General features: G+C 48.6%; 1 protein-coding gene across 6 annotated transcripts in view; it reads right to left on the minus strand.

Annotated features, from left to right (window-relative positions):
* Sfxn5 (sideroflexin 5) overlaps nt 1-19,532 on the minus strand; it is a 123,910-nt gene that overhangs the window by 48,520 nt on the left and 55,858 nt on the right. For all 6 annotated transcript variants that reach the window (XM_027428746.2, XM_035448588.1, XM_027428747.2 and 3 more), the window contains exons 7-9: nt 11,249-11,302; nt 10,465-10,521; nt 9,259-9,324 (exon numbers count right to left, since the gene is read on the minus strand). In XM_027428746.2, the coding sequence (XP_027284547.1) occupies nt 9,259-9,324; nt 10,465-10,521; nt 11,249-11,302 (177 nt within the window). The remainder of the gene's footprint in view (nt 1-9,258; nt 9,325-10,464; nt 10,522-11,248; nt 11,303-19,532) is intronic.

A 19,532-nucleotide genomic window follows, 5' to 3' on the forward strand; every position in this document is an offset into this window, starting at 1 on the left:
CTCAGCAGGTGGCAAAGCCCTGCACACACACTTAGAAAGATGATGAAGTATTGAAGAAGTAGGAAGCAGGAGCCATGGGGGAAGGGAACAAGAAGGCCCAAGCTTCTCCATGGCTGGCAGCTTCCTGGGACTGGGCAGAGCTGGAATGCAGGGGGAGGCGGAGAGAGACTAGAGACAATTGCTCACAGCCAACACTGAGACTTTCTGTGCCAGTCTGAAACTGACCCCTTCCTGGCTGGCCTTTCTCCCCACTGGCTAGGACTGTCACTGTCTGGAAGAGGTAACCTAGCTGGTTTGCCCCATGCCAAGTGGGAAGCAGGGGTAGGAAAAAAGGAGCCGCAGGAAGCTAGTCTTCTCTTTAGGCTTCCCAGCAGCAGCTCTGACCTCACAGTGCCCTTGGAGACAAGTGGTCACAGAAAGCCCCATGCCTCCTTCGGACAGTGGTCGTTGGCCCACAGGCCCTGAGCTTGGGCATGGCCATACTAGGAATTCGTGTGCAAATCTCTACCTTGTTTGTTTTCCCCCTCTGCCCAAATGAAGCCCCTGTTTGGTTAATTTCTGTTTTGTAGCTTATTTGGAGGCTGCTAAAACAGACCCTGGGGGACCCTCGGCAATGGCTGTTCCATATCTCATTATCTTTCCCAAACCCGATTATTAGCTCTGATTCTTCTGATCGCTAGCTGCTGTTTGTGACGAGTTGTGTGCCATTAATGCCAGCTGGTTCCCTTAAACAGGACCTACCATGCCAGGGAAAATGAGCTGGCATTCCAAGCCTCCAGCCACTTGGCTTTTTAATTTTAATGGGCTCCACCAAATGTTCCAGGCCAAAGGACCCCGAGAAACAAGAACAGACAGGCTTCAATCCTGAACTGCAGCCTTCCCTGGGATCCTTCCCAAGCTGTCTGTCCCTGTCCAAGGTTCTGGGGGCAGTGTGGCTGAGTGTTGAGGAGTTGAGGGTAAGTGGCCATTTGCCTCCTCTCGCACATACCCCATACCCATTGCCAGTGGGTGGGCGAGGCAGCCATATTGCCTCCTAGTGAACTCCCAACTGGGAATGGACCTTATCTCCACTTTGTAGTCCCCAGATCCCTCTCTGGGCGTGGGTATGTTGGCCTACTTTCAGACAGATATGTTTCAGACAGATAAATTTCACCCTAGCCATGTGGGGCCTGCTAGTTTTGTTTTGGGTTTCTTTCTTTTTTAAAAAAAAAATACTTCATCTTCATCATTTGAGTTTTTTTGTTTGTTTGTTTCTTTGCTTGTTTTTTGAGACATGCTTTCATGTAGTCCAAGATGGCCTCACAATAGCTGAGGATGACTTTGAATTCCTGATCCTCCAGCCTCTACCTCCTAAGTGCTAGAATTAAAAGTGTGTGCCTGGTTTATTCAATGCTGGGGATCAAACCCCAATCTTCCAGCATGTTTGACAAGTACCGAACCAAGTGAGCTCAAAGGAGCCTGCTAGCTCCCCACTCCACCTTTTAAAAAGAACCACATTTAAAAATTTTAATTTCATTTCATTTTTATCTATTTGCTTATGTTTTCAGACATGATCTCACTATGTAGCCCCGGATAGCCTATAATTCACTATGTAGAACAGACTGGAGTCAAACTCACAGAGATCTGCCTGTCTCTGCCTTCCAAGTGCTGGGATTAAAGGTGTATGTCATGACTGCTGCCTAGTGATTCTTTTTAAACTATTCATATGTGTGTTTCTGTGTGTAGTTATGTGCACATAAGTGCAGATGACTGGGAGGCCAGAAGAGGGCACTGGATCCTCAGGAGATGGACTTAGATGAAATGAGGAGCCCAACTTGGGTGCTAGAAACTGAACTTGAGTCCTCTGTCAACACAGTATGTATTCTTACCCACTGAGCCACCTCTCCAGCCCCCAAAGTTTTCTTCTTACGTATGAGCTGTACACATGAACAGCAGGTCAGGTGGGCACCCCATTACATAAAGCCTTTAGTGTCTATCATTAGCTACATGGCCAACAGCAGCCTTGGTTTTGCAAGGCCTTCAAAGAGACACCAGGTGGACTGATGCTAGCGGCCATCTCACTTCTTACTGGGCTAGCTCCTTAACCACCCAGGGATACCTCTGTTGCAACAGGCCCTAGTACTGCACCTGTACAGCTTCCACTCCACCCCGGGGAAGGTTGTCCAACCCTGCCTGTCTCACCCACACCCAGGAATCCTTGTTCACTGGATGCCTCCTGAAGTGAGTTCTGGATCTTTCTGGACAAGAGCTTCCCCAGGCCCACAGGGAAGCCACCCAACCCTCAGTACTTGTCCTGTTCCCAGGTATCATGACTGTAGCTCGTCTGCCTCTGCCCCCACTCACCCTTGTCATCTTCCCCTACCTTCTCCTAAGCAGCTTCCACATCCACTCCTCTCACTGGTTTTTCACAGAAGCCATAGAAGGGTTCTGAAAGTGAGCACTGAGGCTAATGAGAAGGCTTAGTGGCTAAGGCACTTGCTGCTAAATCTGACTACCCGAGTTCAATCCCCAGGGCCCACATTTTGGAAGAAGAAAATGACTCCTGAAAGCTGACAGACCCTGCCTTCCAGGACACACTAAACTTAAAAAAGAAAGAAAGAAAATGTACACCAACCCAATTCATAGCCTTCATTGGTTCTCAGGGCATCCAAGAAGTCAAAGAGCCCTGAATGAACTCACTCTACTGACTTGGAGGCTGAACTGGTTCTCCCCACCCCCACTCCAGGGCACTGTTCCTGTTAGTGCTCCCTTTCAACCTAAAAGGGAGCTCCCACTCTCTCTCCACTCAGGGAGCTCCCCTAACAGTTTCTGGAAGATCCTGGAATTGGAACTTTATGTGGGGTGTTTGTGTGCACCTGCCTTGTGTTCATGTGTACTCCTGTGTGTGTGTGTGTGTGTGTGTGTGTGTGTGTGTGTGTGTGTGTGTGTCTTTGTCTCTGCGTGTATGTTGTGTGTGTGCACACATGAACATGCATGGCTGTGTGTAGGCCTGAAGATATCCTCAGACATTGTTCTTCAAATGCTGCTCACATTTTGGTTTTGTGTTTGTAAGTTTGATTGTTTGAGACAAAGTCTCTTGCTGGCCTGGAGTTCACCAAGTAAGTCAGGCTGGCTGGCTGGTGAGCCCTAAGGATCCGCCTGTCTCCACTTCTCCAGCATTCTCTATAATCCGCCATGCATGGCTTTTAAAATTTAATTTAACTTTTATTGGGGTGTGTGTGCACACTTATGTGTGAGTACCTATGAAAGCTGGAAGAGGGCGTGGGTTCCCCTGGGGTTGGAGTTACAGGAAGTTGTAAACTGCCCCAGTGTGAGAATCAAATTCTCATCCTCTGCAAGAGCAGCCAGTGCTCTTAACCAATGGGCCCCCTCTCCAGTCCCATGTGGTTCTGAAATCAAGCTCCAGCCTTCAAGCTTGCAAGGCAAGTATTCTTACCAGCTGAACTATCCCCCTTCGCAAGGCCAAAGCTTTCTTCCATATATCTCAGTCCCAAAGTACACATGCATTTGCCTTTTCACACATCTCTGAATCAAAATAATACACGCATTTGATAACTAAAAAAAAAAAAAAAAAAAAACCACTGCAATATTTTGTGTTTGTGGACTTGAATAGAAACCCATCTCTCCCAACAGACACTGTGAACCAGGGCCCAGGGCTTGTCTCTCTTAGCTGCCCACTGACTTCCCAGTATGCGGTAAAATGAGTGTGGACTTCTAGTGACACTTCCAGAATAAATCCAAGTGAACAGTATCTGAAGCATGAAGGAAAAAAATGGGGGAGGTCACACAGCAGACCCGCCTTGCAAACCATTGCATCTGCCTTTGCAAACGCCAAGCTTGCCCAGGTCTGTGGCAAGATGCTCACTTTATACTCAACTTGGGGCGGAGGCCCTGAAGGCCACCAAGGCTTCAGAGATGGAGTGCACATGACTGAACCCTGAGGGTGAGTAGGAGGTAGCTAAGTAGTGAGGAAGGAGGGGGGAGGGCAGAAAAAGAAGGGAGGAGGGCCCTGCAGAGATGCGGGAGTCATGTAACTGGGTTGTCTGCAAGGCTATGCAAACTCTACTGCACCTGCCAATGGGGTCTAAGTGGTCCCATTGAAGAACAATGGAGGAGGAGGGATGCTGACAGGAGGGATGGCATGAGATCCAGCCTTACACCTCTCTTGGGTGACTGGACAATAGTACGCCCAAATGGTCCTGGGTTTGTACAGGTCCTGGAAGGCAAGGGGTAGGTCAGGAAATCGCTGAAGTACCAGAAGTACCCACCAGAGGGCACAGCTTTGTAAACTAAACCTGGCTACAAAGTGGACTGACTGGTGACCCTTCATGAAGGTCAAATGGCTTCCAGCCTCAGCCAGCCTGTGGCTTGGCAATGCATGAGCTCAGGGGCAAAGAAGCAAAGGTGAGTGGAGCAGTTGGTCAACAGCCATAGTTCCTGTCAGCTCCAGCTGCCACGGAGGGGCTTATCTGCTAGGAACAGGGGTCATGCCTAACGCCCGAACTGTGTTCCATGGGGACCAGTGTGCTGGCTGTGAGGAGAACAATTATATCAGACCCTTGTCCTCCCAAGAATACACGCAGAGCTGCTTGTCATGTCTGACTCGCCACTGCCAGCACCACCATCTGCAGGCTTCTGGAACACTTCAAACTCAGCTGCTGGGTCTACTCCATGGCCCCTCCAACCCAGAAGTCACTTGAAGGGAAAGTATCATAGCAATAGCAATAGACTACCATAGGAGCTCTGAAGAGAACAGAAAGGCCTGGCCCTTGCAAACAGCCAGCCAGACCTTGTCTTACAGGAGGCAGGGTGTACTCTGGATCATATCTCTGACTTAACGTTGGCCAGAAAACAGAGGTCTAGAAACCAGTAGGAAGGTTGGTGGTAGATCTAAAGAGCCACCTCTAGTCTCCACTGCTCTTGGGGTACCTGTGGTGGGACCTGCCTACCAAGAGTACAATATATTTCTTCCTACCTAGAAGCTAAAACACTGCTTGGTTTTTTCACATCTCAGTAAGCCCCAGTGAGAACAGGCCAAAAGGGCCTTTATGTTAACAGAGGAGTATGTGAGTGAGCCTGGGGTGGGCTGCAGAGGCTCTGTCCTTGACTTCAGTCTGTGTTCGATTTCCCCATCTGTAAAATGGGGCTGAACTAGCATAGTGTCGGCACTCTGTAAGGATCAGACACTGTTACTACTTGAGTGGCTGCTTACTAATCTGACCGTGTGCTTACTAATCAAGGGCAATCTCCAGCAAGCAATGAGAACTCCCTGGGCCTCTCCATGAAGACCAAGGCTGCATCCGACATAGGAAGGACCACTGGGGAAAGGACATCTGCATTGTTCCTTAAGGAGAGGCCAGTGCAGCTAAGGCTTACCTGAAGATGGAGGAGTCAGGGACAGGACACACAAGTGTCTCCTGTCATTAGGCTCCACCAACCTGCCCCTGACAAGTCATAGGTATCAGCACTGAGCCCTTTTCTACAGCCCTCGCTCCATCTCCAGTCTTGGATTCCTTGAGGGGACACTGTAGCCACGCCTGCTAGGGGCTGGCTACAGGTATGCCTGGCCAGAAGATCACTGCTATCACTCCATAGTCACTATCACCATTATTCTGTCTGTGGCAGACACTTCTCACAGTATCCAGAATCCATTCCCATCCTTCTGCATGCCTCTGAATCTGCTGCGCCCTCTCTCTGGGACATCCAGCCCTGCCTTCTGCTGGCTTTCTCCATGTGTCCCATGTGTCATCCCTGTGACTGAGTTAGATATCTCAGAGTCAGCACCACAGGGGTTCTGACTGCCCCCAGTACTCTCCGCTCACCCTCCCAGCATCTTGAAAGCCATAGTAGGCTGCAGCCTAGGCTCCTGCAAAGTGCTTGGCCCATCACAGACCTTGCAGAAGGAGCCAGGGTCCTTGCCTGCTCTCTCCCTTCACAGAGATGGTGAGGGCCAGCCCAGAAGGATTTCACACGAACTTCAGAACAAAAACACAAAGAAGACAGAGAGAGGCTTCCTTTGTTAAAAGACGGCAAACTGTTAGGTTTCAAAAATAACTTAAGACGGGATTTCTTTTTTATTCTAAAGCAAGCGCCCAGACATTGCCAAATCTATTTAGGAGGGCCCCAGAGAAGCTTCTCACCCCAACAGTCCAGGGCCCAGCATGAGGTTTCATTTGGGGGAATGTCTGATATGTGATGGGGTGCTACTGGCCAAGGTCAAAGGTTCTCCTGAGAGAAAGACAAGGCTCTGCAGACCCCACATAGGAGGCTGCACCTCAGCTCAGCTTAGTCTCTGGGACCTGCTCTCAGCCCATCAGGCGCCATCTAGCCACCTGCTTGTAGGGACTCGTTTTAATTAAGGCCAGAACTGGGCCAACCACTGGGGCCGTGACACTTGTTTGCAGGTCATCTGCTCCTAACAGGCTCGCCCTGGGAGGGGATTTGTCTCTAATTGAAGGCGAAATCAGTTAATGAGGCTGCAGGGCCTGGGGTTCCAGAGACCAAGGGAGAGGAAAATAAAATCAAGCCCCTGTCTTAGACAGTTTTGTGATTTATACACACAAAAGAAAAGAAAGCAAGCTGCTGATTTTCCAAGTCAGGAACTCCACTCCATCTGCCCAAGTGAGCCCCTCGCTGTGTGAAGTCTTCAGGCAGAGGGACATGCCACTGCTAAGGCTCAGGCTCCTGGAGAGGAGGGGAGGGGCCTCTCAAAGCCAGTGATCAATCAGCAGCCTAATTAATGGGTATTTATGGCACAGGGCTCTATGGTTCCCTCTGTGGGGTACAAGACAGATGCCTGTCCCTAGCTAACTTGTAATCCAACTGGGGACAATGAGAGGATGGAGACGGGTATGACTGAGTGTGGGAAGAACATGAGGTTTCTGGGACTAAGATCAAGGAAACTCTCCTCTGGGGGTTCTGGAACCAAGCAAGGAGGCTGAGGTGAAGGATGTCCTACACTGTGCAAGCACAGCCCAATGTGAAAATCCAAGTCCCAAGTAACTCTGCTGGGTTCTTCGTTCCTCCACTAACCAATGTGAGGGCAGTACAAGCCTGGCAAGTGTAGGGATGGAATGAACAAGACCCCACCACCAGTAGGATCCTAAGGGCTGGGACTCAAGAGAGTCCAGAGCTTTCATAAGTAGAATTCCTGAGCCCCAGACCCAAGGGGAAGGCACCAAGGCAATGGCCTCTTCATTCAAGCCCTTCCCTGTGTGCCCCCTACCCTCCTTCCAGATCCTTCTACTTCATCAGAAGATATCCAGGAAGGGAAAGGCTGTTGAAGCAGCTAGGCCAGGGAGGCTCCAAATTCCTCTTACCTCACAGAGTGAACAGGTGGTAAATGAGCTCTCTCCCTTCTCAGGAGAGCCCTTGGACCCAGCAGAGTCAGGAAGCCTCACTTTTTCTGACTCCCAAACTAAGTTCCACACAGGGTTGCAAGGCCACTGGGAAGATATGTAGTTTCTATGGCTTCTAACTGGCAGCAAGGCATAAGATTCAGGGAAAGAATGAGATCCCGGGCACAAGAAGGGATGCCCCACTTAACAAGCCACTTGGAGATGGCTTGGTCTGCGTGGGAGTAAAATAAAAGAGGCCACTTGAGGACAGCCCCAAAGCTCTACTTTAGAAGACCAGCAATAGCAATGACTGTGTAGGATGAATGGTTTGTCACACAGTGTGTACAATTATGTTTAGTGACAGAAGAGATAAGGAATGAGGGTTTACCAAAAGATTAGTATATTCGAATTCTTCTTCACGTTAATTTGCATTTTCTTTCTTTTTAAAATTAAAAACATTGCTTTTTTTTTTTTTTTTTTTTTTGGTTTTTGAGACAGGTTTCTCTGTTTAGCTTTGGAGCCTATCCTGGCACTCACTCTGAAGACCAGGTTGGCCTCGAACTCACAGAGATCCACCTGCCTCTGCCTCCCGAGTTCTGGGATTAAAGACATGCACCACCATGTTTTAAAAAACATTGCTTTTATGTGTGTGTCACCTGCATGTACATGCACCATGCATGTGCAGCACCTGCAGAGGCTGGAAGAGATGTAAGATCCCCTGGGACTGGAGTTACAGATGGTTATGAGCCACCATGAGGGGCTGGGAATCAAACCCTGGTCCTCTGGAAGAGCTTGTGCTCTTGACTGTTCAGCCATCTTTGTTGTCGAGACAGAGTCCCTTGGAGCCCAGGCTGACCTCAAACTCACTGTGTACCTGGGGATGCCTTTGAGCTTCTGATCCCCCTGCCTCCATCCCCTGAGTGCTGGGTACAGGCATGGACCACCATGACCTGTTTTATGTGGTGCTGGGGATAGAAGCAAAGCTCGGTGCATGCTAGGCAAGCAATCTGCCTGCTGAGCTACAGTCCCAGGCAGGGTTTCCACTTCCATTCTTTTTTAACAGTTAATGCATTTGTTGTGTTTTTACTGACAGAGACGACAGTTGTGAAAGGTACCTTATCCTCTGGAGTTGGTTACAAGAAGCCACTCCAATGGGGACTCAGGAAGGGGGTAGGAACAAGGTTGGACAATGTCTCAGAGGATTGATTCCTCTCTCTGGCTGTGGCCCATGCCACTCTCTTGCATGTTTGCTGCCCCCACCTGGGAACCACCAATCCCACTCTCACTCAGTCAATCTGCAAATTCCTGTAACAAATTCCAGCCCTATTCTTACAGGTCTGAGAAGGCTCAACCTGTGCCTGACTTGAAGAGCTTTATAAACCTTCCAAGGAGGCTGGGCCCACCAACCAAGACTGAAGAGATTGCATAGAGACAGTTCTGTCCCCTCTATACCAGTTCTACTGAAGGCCAATAGCCTTCTCTAAGTGACAATTAAAGACCAAGAAAAAGACACATACCCTTTGCTCATGGAGCCTCAAGCTTCACACGGTTTCTGTCCAGGGACCCCTAGCTCAGTTAGGGAGAGGAAATTCAGGAGTGTGTGCATCCAGGAAGTTTAGAAGCAGTGAACTGGGACTGTAGACAGCCACAGACTGCCCCAGAGGCTGCTCTGAGGAAAGCATTGCACTGGGGAGACGAAGAGCAGAGCAGTTCTAAATAGAGTGCTGGGTTCAGGGACAGAGAGATGGCTGCCCTTCCTACCCTGAACTCTGCCTCTCTATCTTCCCCAATGCCCCAGAGTGCCAATTTGTGTTCTTCCTATCAGAGCCTCTTCTCTGAAAAAATGGCTGGACATCCCCTCACAGACCCCATTCCCCACACCCTGGCAGCAGCCCTTGGGAGCTGGGTAGGAGCTACTCACAGCGATGGAGACAGCACTGATTACGGCTCCTAGGTAGCCCTGGATGAACTTGGATGCGGGTGAAGGCTGGAAGACAGACAGGCAGAAAGGTAGACACACTGAGTATACAAAGCTCAGTGGTCTCCCCTGGCCCTCAAGAAGCACTCCCCCGGGGAAGCTGAAGGAGCCCAGACCTCCCTCAGCAACCTTCGAAGCACAACACACAAAGCAGGGGCAGGTATCACTTCTGCCCTGTTCTAGAAAGATCTGGGCAGACATTGCTGGCTGAAGGTGGAAACAGCAGGGAACCACACAGGTCCTTTATGCCCAGGCTGTTCAGGGTCCCAGGCTGTGTTGTGAGCAGGTGTTTCGGCCTGGCAAACAGTCTATGTGAGATAGCAATGTCTCACCAGCTCCGGTCTAGCTGGCTCTCACAGCCCCCTTAGCCCAGCCAGGGGCTTCACTGTCAATACATTACTATTGCCCAGTAGTTCCATAGAACAAAAGATCTGAAGTCCCAACATAAGAAAGAATTAAAGGAAAGCAGAAGAACCTGTCTTTGCTACAACTGCAGTTTGGAGATTGCTGGTTTAAGGTTATCTAGGAGGCCGCTGAGTAGAGCCATATAGGAGAAACCTGCAAGGGAGACTAGGCATGCATGGCTGGATGAAACAGAGTCTTTAATGTGTCCAGCCCCTCAAGTTCCCACTGCAAAGGCCAGCTTCTAACTCTGCTCTCTTTGCCACTGCCAGAAAATATTAATAACAACCCCTCAGAGGGGACCTAGATTCCTCTGGATCCAAGGTCGGCCCAGAAGGAAATATGACCTTATCACAGATCAGCTATGTCATCAGAAACCTAGGAGCTGAGGACACTGAGCTGGCTTCTAGGTGAGTTCAGGAGCTTAGGGCAGTTCAGTCCTCAGGACGCTGACATCTTCTAGATCCAGTATCAGAGTGCACACGCTTCTCTAGAAAGCTGCAGAAGCCAGCAGAGCTCACAGAACTCCCTTATTTCACCCACCTCTTGCAGGGCTCTTCCCAGAGGCTTCTGCTGACCCGTGGCAAGCAAGCTAAATGCTGCTTGCCTGTGGGACTGGCAGCAGAAACAAGGACTCAAATGGGGCAGTGCTTGGCCCCAGTGATGGTGGCCTGTCACACTGTAGAGAGAATAACCAGGTCACTTCCACTGGAACCTGCTATAGGCAGAGAAGGCAACGACACTCACCTTGGTAGCATTGCGGTTTGCATAGTTGACGCAGGCATTATGGCTCTGGTTCAGCCACTGAAGGCAACAGGGAGAGAAGTGAGGAAGGCACAGTCACCTCTCTGTAAGACCCCACCTCTGCTCCTGCCAGAAATCATGGGGAATGTCTCCATGTGTATATAGAGATGGGGACACTGAGGTGATGTCTAGTTGAGCATGGAAGCTTGGGGTGGGGGCACAGTCCTCAAAATGCTGATATCATTTGCATCCAAGATCTGAATGTACAAACTGTCCCAGAATATCATTTGCATCCCAGATCTGAATATACAAACTGCCCCAGAAGAATCCAGAAGCTGGTGCAATTCATCTCCTACAGAGCCTCCATTATTTGACCCCTCTTTACCTGCCAGAGGCTGTCAGAAGCAACGGGGTTTCTTGTTGGTTAGCATGACACAGACAGCAGAAAGAAGCTACGGGCCTCTGGTCACTGACCATGGACAGAATGAGTTGCCACTAACATGCCATCATGTTCCAGGTGAGGGTACCTGGCTCCCTCATCACTTCCATCTGAAGGTTAAAGTGACACAAAATGGCTGGCATCACACTGAGGTGTTGGGCGCCTGTTCAGCAGAAATCTTGGTGGGTTAGGGATAAGGGTAAAGGGATAGGAGCACTCGACCCAGGGGCCTGGAGAAAGCAGAAGACAATGGGGAAGTTCCCACACCAGTGTGTGTGTGTGTGTGTGTGTGTGTGTGTGTGTGTGTGTGTATGGCTGCCTTCAGAAACCCTCTCCACAGATTCTTACCTGCCAGAAGACAGTGGATGCCAGTGTCTGGTTAGGCAAGAGAAGACCCACCACCTAGAAAAGTGAGAGGGTTAGGTTGAGGAAGGCAACAAAGATGCCCAATGCTTTTGGGCATCTGTATGCAGGTGCACAGTGAGACCAAATGCGATAAAAAAAAAGAAAATAACAACAAAGAATTACATTACTGTGTAACCCTGTTTATATGAAAGAAAAATATAGCTGTCTACCCAACACACAATTCTCTCTCTCTCTCTCTCTCTCTCTCTCTCTCTCTCTCTCTCTCTCACACACACACACACACACACACACACACACACACACACACACACACACAAAGCATCTATAGGTTGCAGAATTAATTAGCGGTGCCCACGGAAGTCATTCCAGACCACTTTCTCATAGTCTTCTGACTTCTACTTTTTTGTTTTGTTTTGTTTTGTTTTTTGCATTTCAAGGCAGGGTTTCTCTGTGTAGCTTAGAATTCTTGAAATTCTCTCTGTAGACCAGGCTGGCCTAGAACTCAAAGAGATCCTCCTGTGTCTGCCTCCCAAGTGCTAGGATTAAAGTCGTGCTCCACCACAGTCCAGCCTCTGCCATTTTCTTAACAGTGGATTTTATTTATTTCCATAATTGGAGGGAACAATAAAAACAAGTGAGCAAACAAAAAGAACCCACCCCTTCCCCTCAAGTAGACTGAACACTTCTCCTATAGGATTCTTACGAAAATTAAATAATTTCAAAGTCCTTCAAAGGATTCATACATAGAATTTGGGGAAATTTGTCACCACTAAGAGAAAACCGGCACTATGGTTAACCTAATGACTGGGTCACAGGAGTTTAATAAGCACGGGAGTTAGACTGTCCCCAGGGGTCATGTGCTAAAGGCTTAGTCAATGAGGGCACTAGGAAGCTCAACCTTGGGTTTTAGTGGCAGGAAGTAGGTCACTGAGATGGCGCCTTTGATGGCTTATTTCCCCTCATGCATATTCTCAGCCTCCTGTCTGCCATGCGCTCAGCTGCTTTACTCAACCATGGGTGTGTTCCCTGCCACAGAGCTCTGCCTCATCATAGGCCTAGAAGCAACAGGACCAAGTGACCCTGGACTGAAATCTCTGAAACCATGAGCCAAATTAAACCCTCTTCTCCTTTATGTTGCATTTTGTTACAACAGCGGGAAGCTAACATAGTGAGTGAATGAATGCATAAACAGGTGGTTGTAGACCCACTACGCCTCAAACACAAGGAGCACCTGGAATCTAGACTTGCTGGCTGCTTTTAAAAATATATTTTATTATCTATTTATGTGTATGTGTTTCTGTCTCTGTGTATGCTTCTATGCATGGAGGCCAAAAGAGAGTATTAGATACCTTGGGGCTGATGTTCTAGGCAGCTGTGAATTGCCTGATATGGGTGCTGGTAGTTGAACTCAAGTCCTCTAGTAGAGGAGCAAGTGCTCTTAACCACTAAGCCAGTGGTTCTCAACCTTCCTAATGCTGTGACCCTTTAATACAGTTCTTCACGTTGTAGTGACTCCCAACCACAAAATTATTTCATTGCTACTTCATAACCATAATTTTGCTACAGTTACATTATGAGTCATAACATAAATATCTTATATACAGGATATCTGATATGCAACCCCTTCAAAAGGGCTATTTGACCCCCCAAAAGGGGTTGTGACCCACAGGATGAGAACCACTGCACTGAACACACACACACACACACACACACACACACACACACACACACTTTTAAAACAGTCTTATGTGTCCAAGAATGGCCTTGAACTTGTGTAGCTGAGGATGATCCTGAAGCTCCTGTCTTGCCTCCACCTCCCAAAGGCTGGGACTGATGGAAACAGAACCATGCTGGATGATGAGGACTGAACCCAGGGTTTTGTACATGCTAGGCAAGCACTGGGCTACATCTCCAGCTGTGTGTGTGTGTGTGTGTGTGTGTGTGTGTGTGTGTGTGTGTGTGTGTGTGTGTGACTGTGTGTGTGTGTGACTGTGTGTGTGTGTGACTGTGTGTGTATATCTGTGTGTGAGTGTCTGTGTGTGTATCTGTGTCTGTTCATGTGTGACTGTGTTTGTGTGTGTGTCTGTGCATATGTGTGTGTGTGTGTGTGTGTATGTGTCTGTATCTGTATGTGTACACATACACAAACACCAAGGCTCGTGCATTTGGAGGTCAGAGGACAACTTTTAGGAATCAACTCTCACTTTCCATGTTGTTTTGAAGTGAGGTCTCTTTTGTCTGTCCCTGAACTGCATGCTCCAGGCAAGCTAGCCCATGAGCTCTGGGCAATTCTCCTACCTCCACTTCCCATCACACTAGAGAAATGGTTAGATTATAGATTAAAGCTGCCTCCTGCTTTTCACATGGGATCTGTGGATCCAGATTCAGGGACCTGAACACAGGTCATCACAGCAAGTACTTTACCCACTGAGTGATCTCCCTGGCCCCTTTGCTTTTTGTTTTGTTTTGTTTTGTTTTTGAGGCAGAGTCTAATATAGCTCAGGCTGGCTCTGAGCTTCCTATGTGGTTGAGGGTGATCTTGAACTCCTGATCCTCTTGCATTGCACATGCTGGGCGTATAGGCATGCACCACCATGCCTGGCTTATCTTGACACTGGCTACACTTTGGACAGCAAGGACTTGTGTGAGTCTCTTAAGTTTACCTTTGGCGTGTTTGTGTGCAAAGCAGCATCTACCAAGTACGGCTGCATATGGGGAAAATGTGCACAGCCATCCACATATTGACTTATTTATTATTCCTGTAGATAAAATGGCTCTTTGGCAAGAATTGCTGCAAGGAACAAGTATAAACATTCAATACTATGCAGTAAATCAAATTCTAGACATCCTTAGCAGCATTAGTAAATCATGTTTTAAACATTAAAATGTTTTAAAACAGAGAACACACACGCACATTTATATTTATTGGCCCATATCAGCTTGAATAAAATTATATAATGCGAAGCCATTCCACAGCTCTTACAAGAGCTATGCACAGTAATTTTCTTCCAGGGTGAAATGTCTACTTGATTCTTTTGTTCGGTGGCCGCTTAGGGCAAGGGACTAAAATCCAGGCTGGGGACTGTGGGGCCTCAGCTGCAGCTCTAGCCTTATGGTCTCAGATTCATGATTCCTTCTGGAGCTTGACCTTTCTATCCTAGACCAGCTCCATATACACTCCACCCCAGTGCGTGTTGTGGTGTGTGCGTTTGGGCTATGTGTTTGTGTGTGCATACATGTGGAGGCCCAGGGGAAATGTAGAATGTGTTCCTCAATCACTCTCCACCTGTATTCATTATTTATGTTTAATGTACATGTATGGGTGTTTTGCCCACACGCATGCCTGTGTATCACTTACATAGAGTGCCTAAGGATGCCAGATAAGGGTGTTGGATTTCCTGGGCCTGGAGTTAGAGATGGTTGTGAGCTGCCATGTGCTGGGAACCTAACCCAAGTCCTCTGCAGGAGCAGCCAGTGTAATTAACCACTGAGCCATCTCTCTCTCTAGCCCTACCACCTTTATGCTTTGAGACAGGCTCCTGCTGAAACTGAAGCTCTGGTTGGCCCATAAGCTTTAGGGATCTACCTGTCTCCACACCCCTCCTCTACCATGCTAAGTTGCTGGCACACACTACTCTGCCTGGATTTTTCCATGGGTTCTAGGGATCCAGACTCAGGTCCTCATGCTTGGATAGTAGGCATTTGTCAGATTTAGCCATCTCCACCCCCCTCTCCCCCAGCTCAGTTTAAAAGTCTCCTCTCAGGTTCCAACTGTCTGGAGAGGCAAACCAGTGTCTGTGAAGCACTACCTTCCAAGGGATCCGAGTATTTTTTACTTCCTTGGGTCTCTAGTCAGAGCAAAGAGAAACTGAACCTAGAGTGACAAAGGAAAGGGGGGGGGGTGTCACACAAGCACATGAGCGCCACCCCTTAAACTAGAACAATCCATACTGTCCACTGACGAGTGTCCAGGTACCCCACCATCTGTGGCTTATACATCATCATATTGGAGACTATGCAAAACAGCTCTCACCCCCAAATTCCAACTTTCTGGATGGTGCTTAAGGCACCAGGAATATCCTCACTCAGACACCATGACCTGGGATTCTGTGTATCACCAAGGGACCTGATGTCCAGGTTGGTCACTGCATTTTGAATCATGGGGTCCCTTCACCGAATTACATCAGAGACCCTTTCTGGTTTCTGAGTCAGAGATTGAATGTCCAAGCAACTGATTTGCATCTGTCTTGCAGTCCCTGGGCCATTTGCCTGTATCTGACCATTAAGAAGCCTAGGCCACAGTCAGCAAGATGACTTAGTGGGTAAAGTGTTGGCCATGCAAGCCTGACAACTTGAGTTCTATCCTAAAAACAACTCATACTTTAACACCTCAAAGTTGTCCTCTGATCTCCACGCATACATGTGCTATACACACATACAATAACAATAATAATAAACAATAAATAAAATAAAAAGAAGCTCGGGCCAGCTTTCTCTGTCCACAGCTCTCTCATGGATACAGACCCACACTGCTCATTTTCTGTATCCATTCCCAGCCTCGTGGTCTTCCCTTATCTAACCTTTTTTTGGGGTGTCATTTTTATCTTTACTCATTTTATTCTATAGTGTGCATTTAAGAAACTGACATATAATCTTTTCTAGAATAATCCAGGGCTTATATCTAGGCTATGTCAGACACACTCCCATTGCACATGGCCATGATTAGCAAGTGTTTGGCTGCACTGAAAGCCCTCGCTGCCTGCCATAACCCAAACCTAGTGTCCATGCCAGTGCCTCAAACCACTGAAACTTCTCCGTGCTTTTCTTAAAGAGATTGCCTTGTTGGCTGACCTTGTCAAGCATGAATCACTTACCATAATGTTATTATAAGGAGGACCCTATAAAATAGAGGCAGCCTTCTATATTTTGCAGAGGCCTTGAGAAGTGCAGGGGTCTCCCTAAGTCTTTACAGTAAATTCAAGAGTCGGGGTCTCTCAATCCCCAGCTTGGCATTCTGGTTCTGATTTTAGGGTACTCCTCCAGCTTGTCTCCGTGAGCACAAAGGAAAAGGGAGTTCAGTTACTACTGTAGCCTGTTGATGGGGCATTGTATATGTGGTGTACCCTGAGACTTCTGACAACAGCAGGGGTGGGGAGTGGGGAGCTTAGATTGTCCCTGTGACAGTTAATCTTCATTGTCAACTTGATTGACTGAATTTGGGATGACACACTCCTCGGGGTGTTTCGTGATAGATTCCATAAAGATTTACCTGAGGTGGGAAGACCCCCCCCCCCAGTGTAGATGGCCTATAAAGTAGAGATCTGGTTAAGCACTTCACCCATCTGCTTCTGAGAGGACGATGTAATGTGACCAGCTGCCTCAATTCCTGCTGCCATGACTCCTCACCATGAGAGACAGTATCCTCAAACTATAATCCAAAATAACCCCTTCTTTACTTAAATAATGTCTATCGGGCATTTCGTCACAGCAAAGAGGAAACTAACCAAAATACTCCCTAACCACAAAGCACAGAGACCAGGTGAGTCAGGAAGATGCTAGCTAGGCAGGCCAATGAGGTAATGAGGTATACAGGAGTGAGCAGGGCTGAGGGACACTAACAATCAAATGGGACTTTAGGAAGGCCAGGTTTGACTATGGCAAAAGAGGTCAGCTTCTGCTGAGGTAGACGCGCACGAGTGTGTGTGTGTATGTGTGTGTGTGTGTGTGTGTGTGTGTGCGCGCGCGCGCGTGTGAATGCACGCCTATCTGGATGTGTTTGTGTATGTGTGACAGAAGCCAGAAAACTGAGGCATCGGGGACAATAAAGCCACTGGTCTGACTGGGGAGATTGTCCCAGAAATTGGCAAAAGGCAATCTGGAGAGGATAAAGACAGAGGAGCACAGATACCAAAGAGCCCTCGGGGGTCTGAGTCAGGGGTCCCGGGACCCTGCCCTTTGGGTCCCTATGGCCAGGTGGGGCCCAGAGCACATGATGCAGCCTCGTTCCCTATTAGGCAAGGCACAGCACCATCTGCACAGTCCCAGGAGCAAGAGCAGGCATTTTATAACTTCCTTTTCTTTTTCAGTCTACATTAAAAATAAATGTTCCCTTCAGCTCTCAGATGTATATCTCTGGTGCAACCTGCCCACATTCCCTCCTGCTGCCCTTTCCAGAACATGGCAGGGGAAGGGAAGGAAGAGAGGGAGAGAAGGAGCCAGTCCACCCGGCTGATGCCAGTGGATCACACCTCTTCCAAGAGGGAAGCGCGCGGCAGGCATGGCCACACATGGTGGAAAGTGCCCAGAATGCATGGGGACTGGGGAAAGTGGAAGTAGAGGAAACAGGAGCCAACAGCCAGGCTTTCTTCCCGCCCCCACCCTCCCGCGCTGCAGGACCTTGGCCAAATCACACATCCATCTTTGCATTTATAGTTCATGCAGTGGCTGGAGTCCCCTCTACAGCTCCAGCCCTCTGGTGGCTGTCCTCGCTACACATCTGTGGGTACCATGGGCCACCATTTGTCATACTGTGGGCTAGTGATCAACGGATGCCAGAGCCAAGACTAACCCAAGCAAGACTGACCCAGAGCTCTTCATACCTGTCTTCAGGCAGGAAAGGAAGAAAGGCACAGGCAGACTCTGGCTCGGTGTCTGGCACATGTTCCCTGGATGTCAGGTGGTGGTGTCATTCCTTCTCCAGTCTAGTTCCTCGTTCAGTCTTGCCTGCCCCCCCACCCCGCCACTTCTTTGAGTCCCACAGCCTGCACCTCACAATTGAGCATCATATTAGAATGTAAATCTTTGTGTGAGTACATATGTGTTCACGTGTGTACACATGCATGTACAAGCCTGTGGAGGCGGAGAGGAGCAAGGGTCAGCCAGATTCAGCAGACCACAGATAGGCAGCAAGGAGCAGAAGAACCAGCTCTGTCTGAACCTCTTCCAGAGGCTGATCCCAGCTAACCAAGAGTCCCTAAGAATGTGTGTGGAGTGTGGGGTGTCTTACATGCAGAATAAGCAGCTGCTGGCACTGTGATCAGCATGCCTTGCACTGCCATCTTCACTCATGCTATGGGCTCCCAAGCAACCTTGTTCAGCACCCTAACCACCTGGGCTCTGGGGCTGAAAAGGGACAGTTTGTGTCACTCTAAGGACAGAATAAGGAATGGGGTCAGCAGCTCCCACCTGGAAAATGGTTCCAAAGAAAACTCACTCCTCATTCCATCACTCCTTCAATGTCCTGACTGCTGCAGACAGACAAGTTGTTTGTTTTGTTTTTTTTTAAGAATTATTTGCATTTGTATTTATGTGTGGGCATGTGTGCACATGAGTGCAGGTGCCCACGGAGACAGGATGAAGGCCTTAGATTCCTTGGAGGTGGAACAGTTGTGAGCTGCCCAGTGTGAGTGCTAGGAACTGAACTCAGGCCCTCTGGATGAGCAGCCAGCACTGTTAGCCTCTGAGTAATCTCTTGAGCCCAAACAGCACCTCACACATCCCAGTCTTCTGGCCAGGAGTGTTACCTGAGCTGCTGAAGTGTGTGTGTGTGTGTGGGGGGGGGGTTACCTGAGCTGCTGAAGTGTGTGTGTGTGTGTGGGGGGGTGTTACCTGAGCTGCTGCTGAAGTGTGTGTGGGGGGGGTGTTACCTGAGCTGCTGAAGTGTGTGTGTGTGAGGGGGTGTCACCTGAGCTGCTGAAGTGTGTGTGTGTGTGTGGGGGTGTTACCTGAGCTGCTGAAGTGTGTGTGTGTGTGTGGGGGGGTGTTACCTGAGCTGCTGAAGTGTGTGTGTGTGTGGGGGGGGTGTCACCTGAGCTGCTGAAGTGCATGTGGCGAGAAGAGGTTACCTGAGCTGCTGAAGTGTGTGTGTGGGGGGGGTTACCTGAGCTGTGCCTTGCCACTTTCCACACCACTCTCAGTTGATGGAAAGACTTTGTACAGAACTCATAACAAGTTCAAGGCTATCTTGAGCTACATGAGACTGTGTCCCCAAACAAAGCAAAGCAAAACAAAACAAAACAAAACAAAAAACAAAGCAAAACGACTTTATATATGGGCTGGAGAGATGGCTCAATGGTGAAACCCACTTGTTCTTGCAGTAAAACCCAGCTTCAGTTCCCAGCACCTGCATGGTGACTCGCAACTGTCTGTAACTCCAGTTATAAGGGGTCTGATCCACTCTTCTGACTTCCATGCACACTGCATGCACATACATGCAGGTGAAACACACAAAAAAATAGAAATAAACACATCTTTTTAAAAACATTTA

This window comes from Cricetulus griseus, chromosome 8, assembly GCF_003668045.3.
Source record: "Cricetulus griseus strain 17A/GY chromosome 8, alternate assembly CriGri-PICRH-1.0, whole genome shotgun sequence".
Taxonomy (NCBI): domain Eukaryota; kingdom Metazoa; phylum Chordata; class Mammalia; order Rodentia; family Cricetidae; genus Cricetulus; species Cricetulus griseus.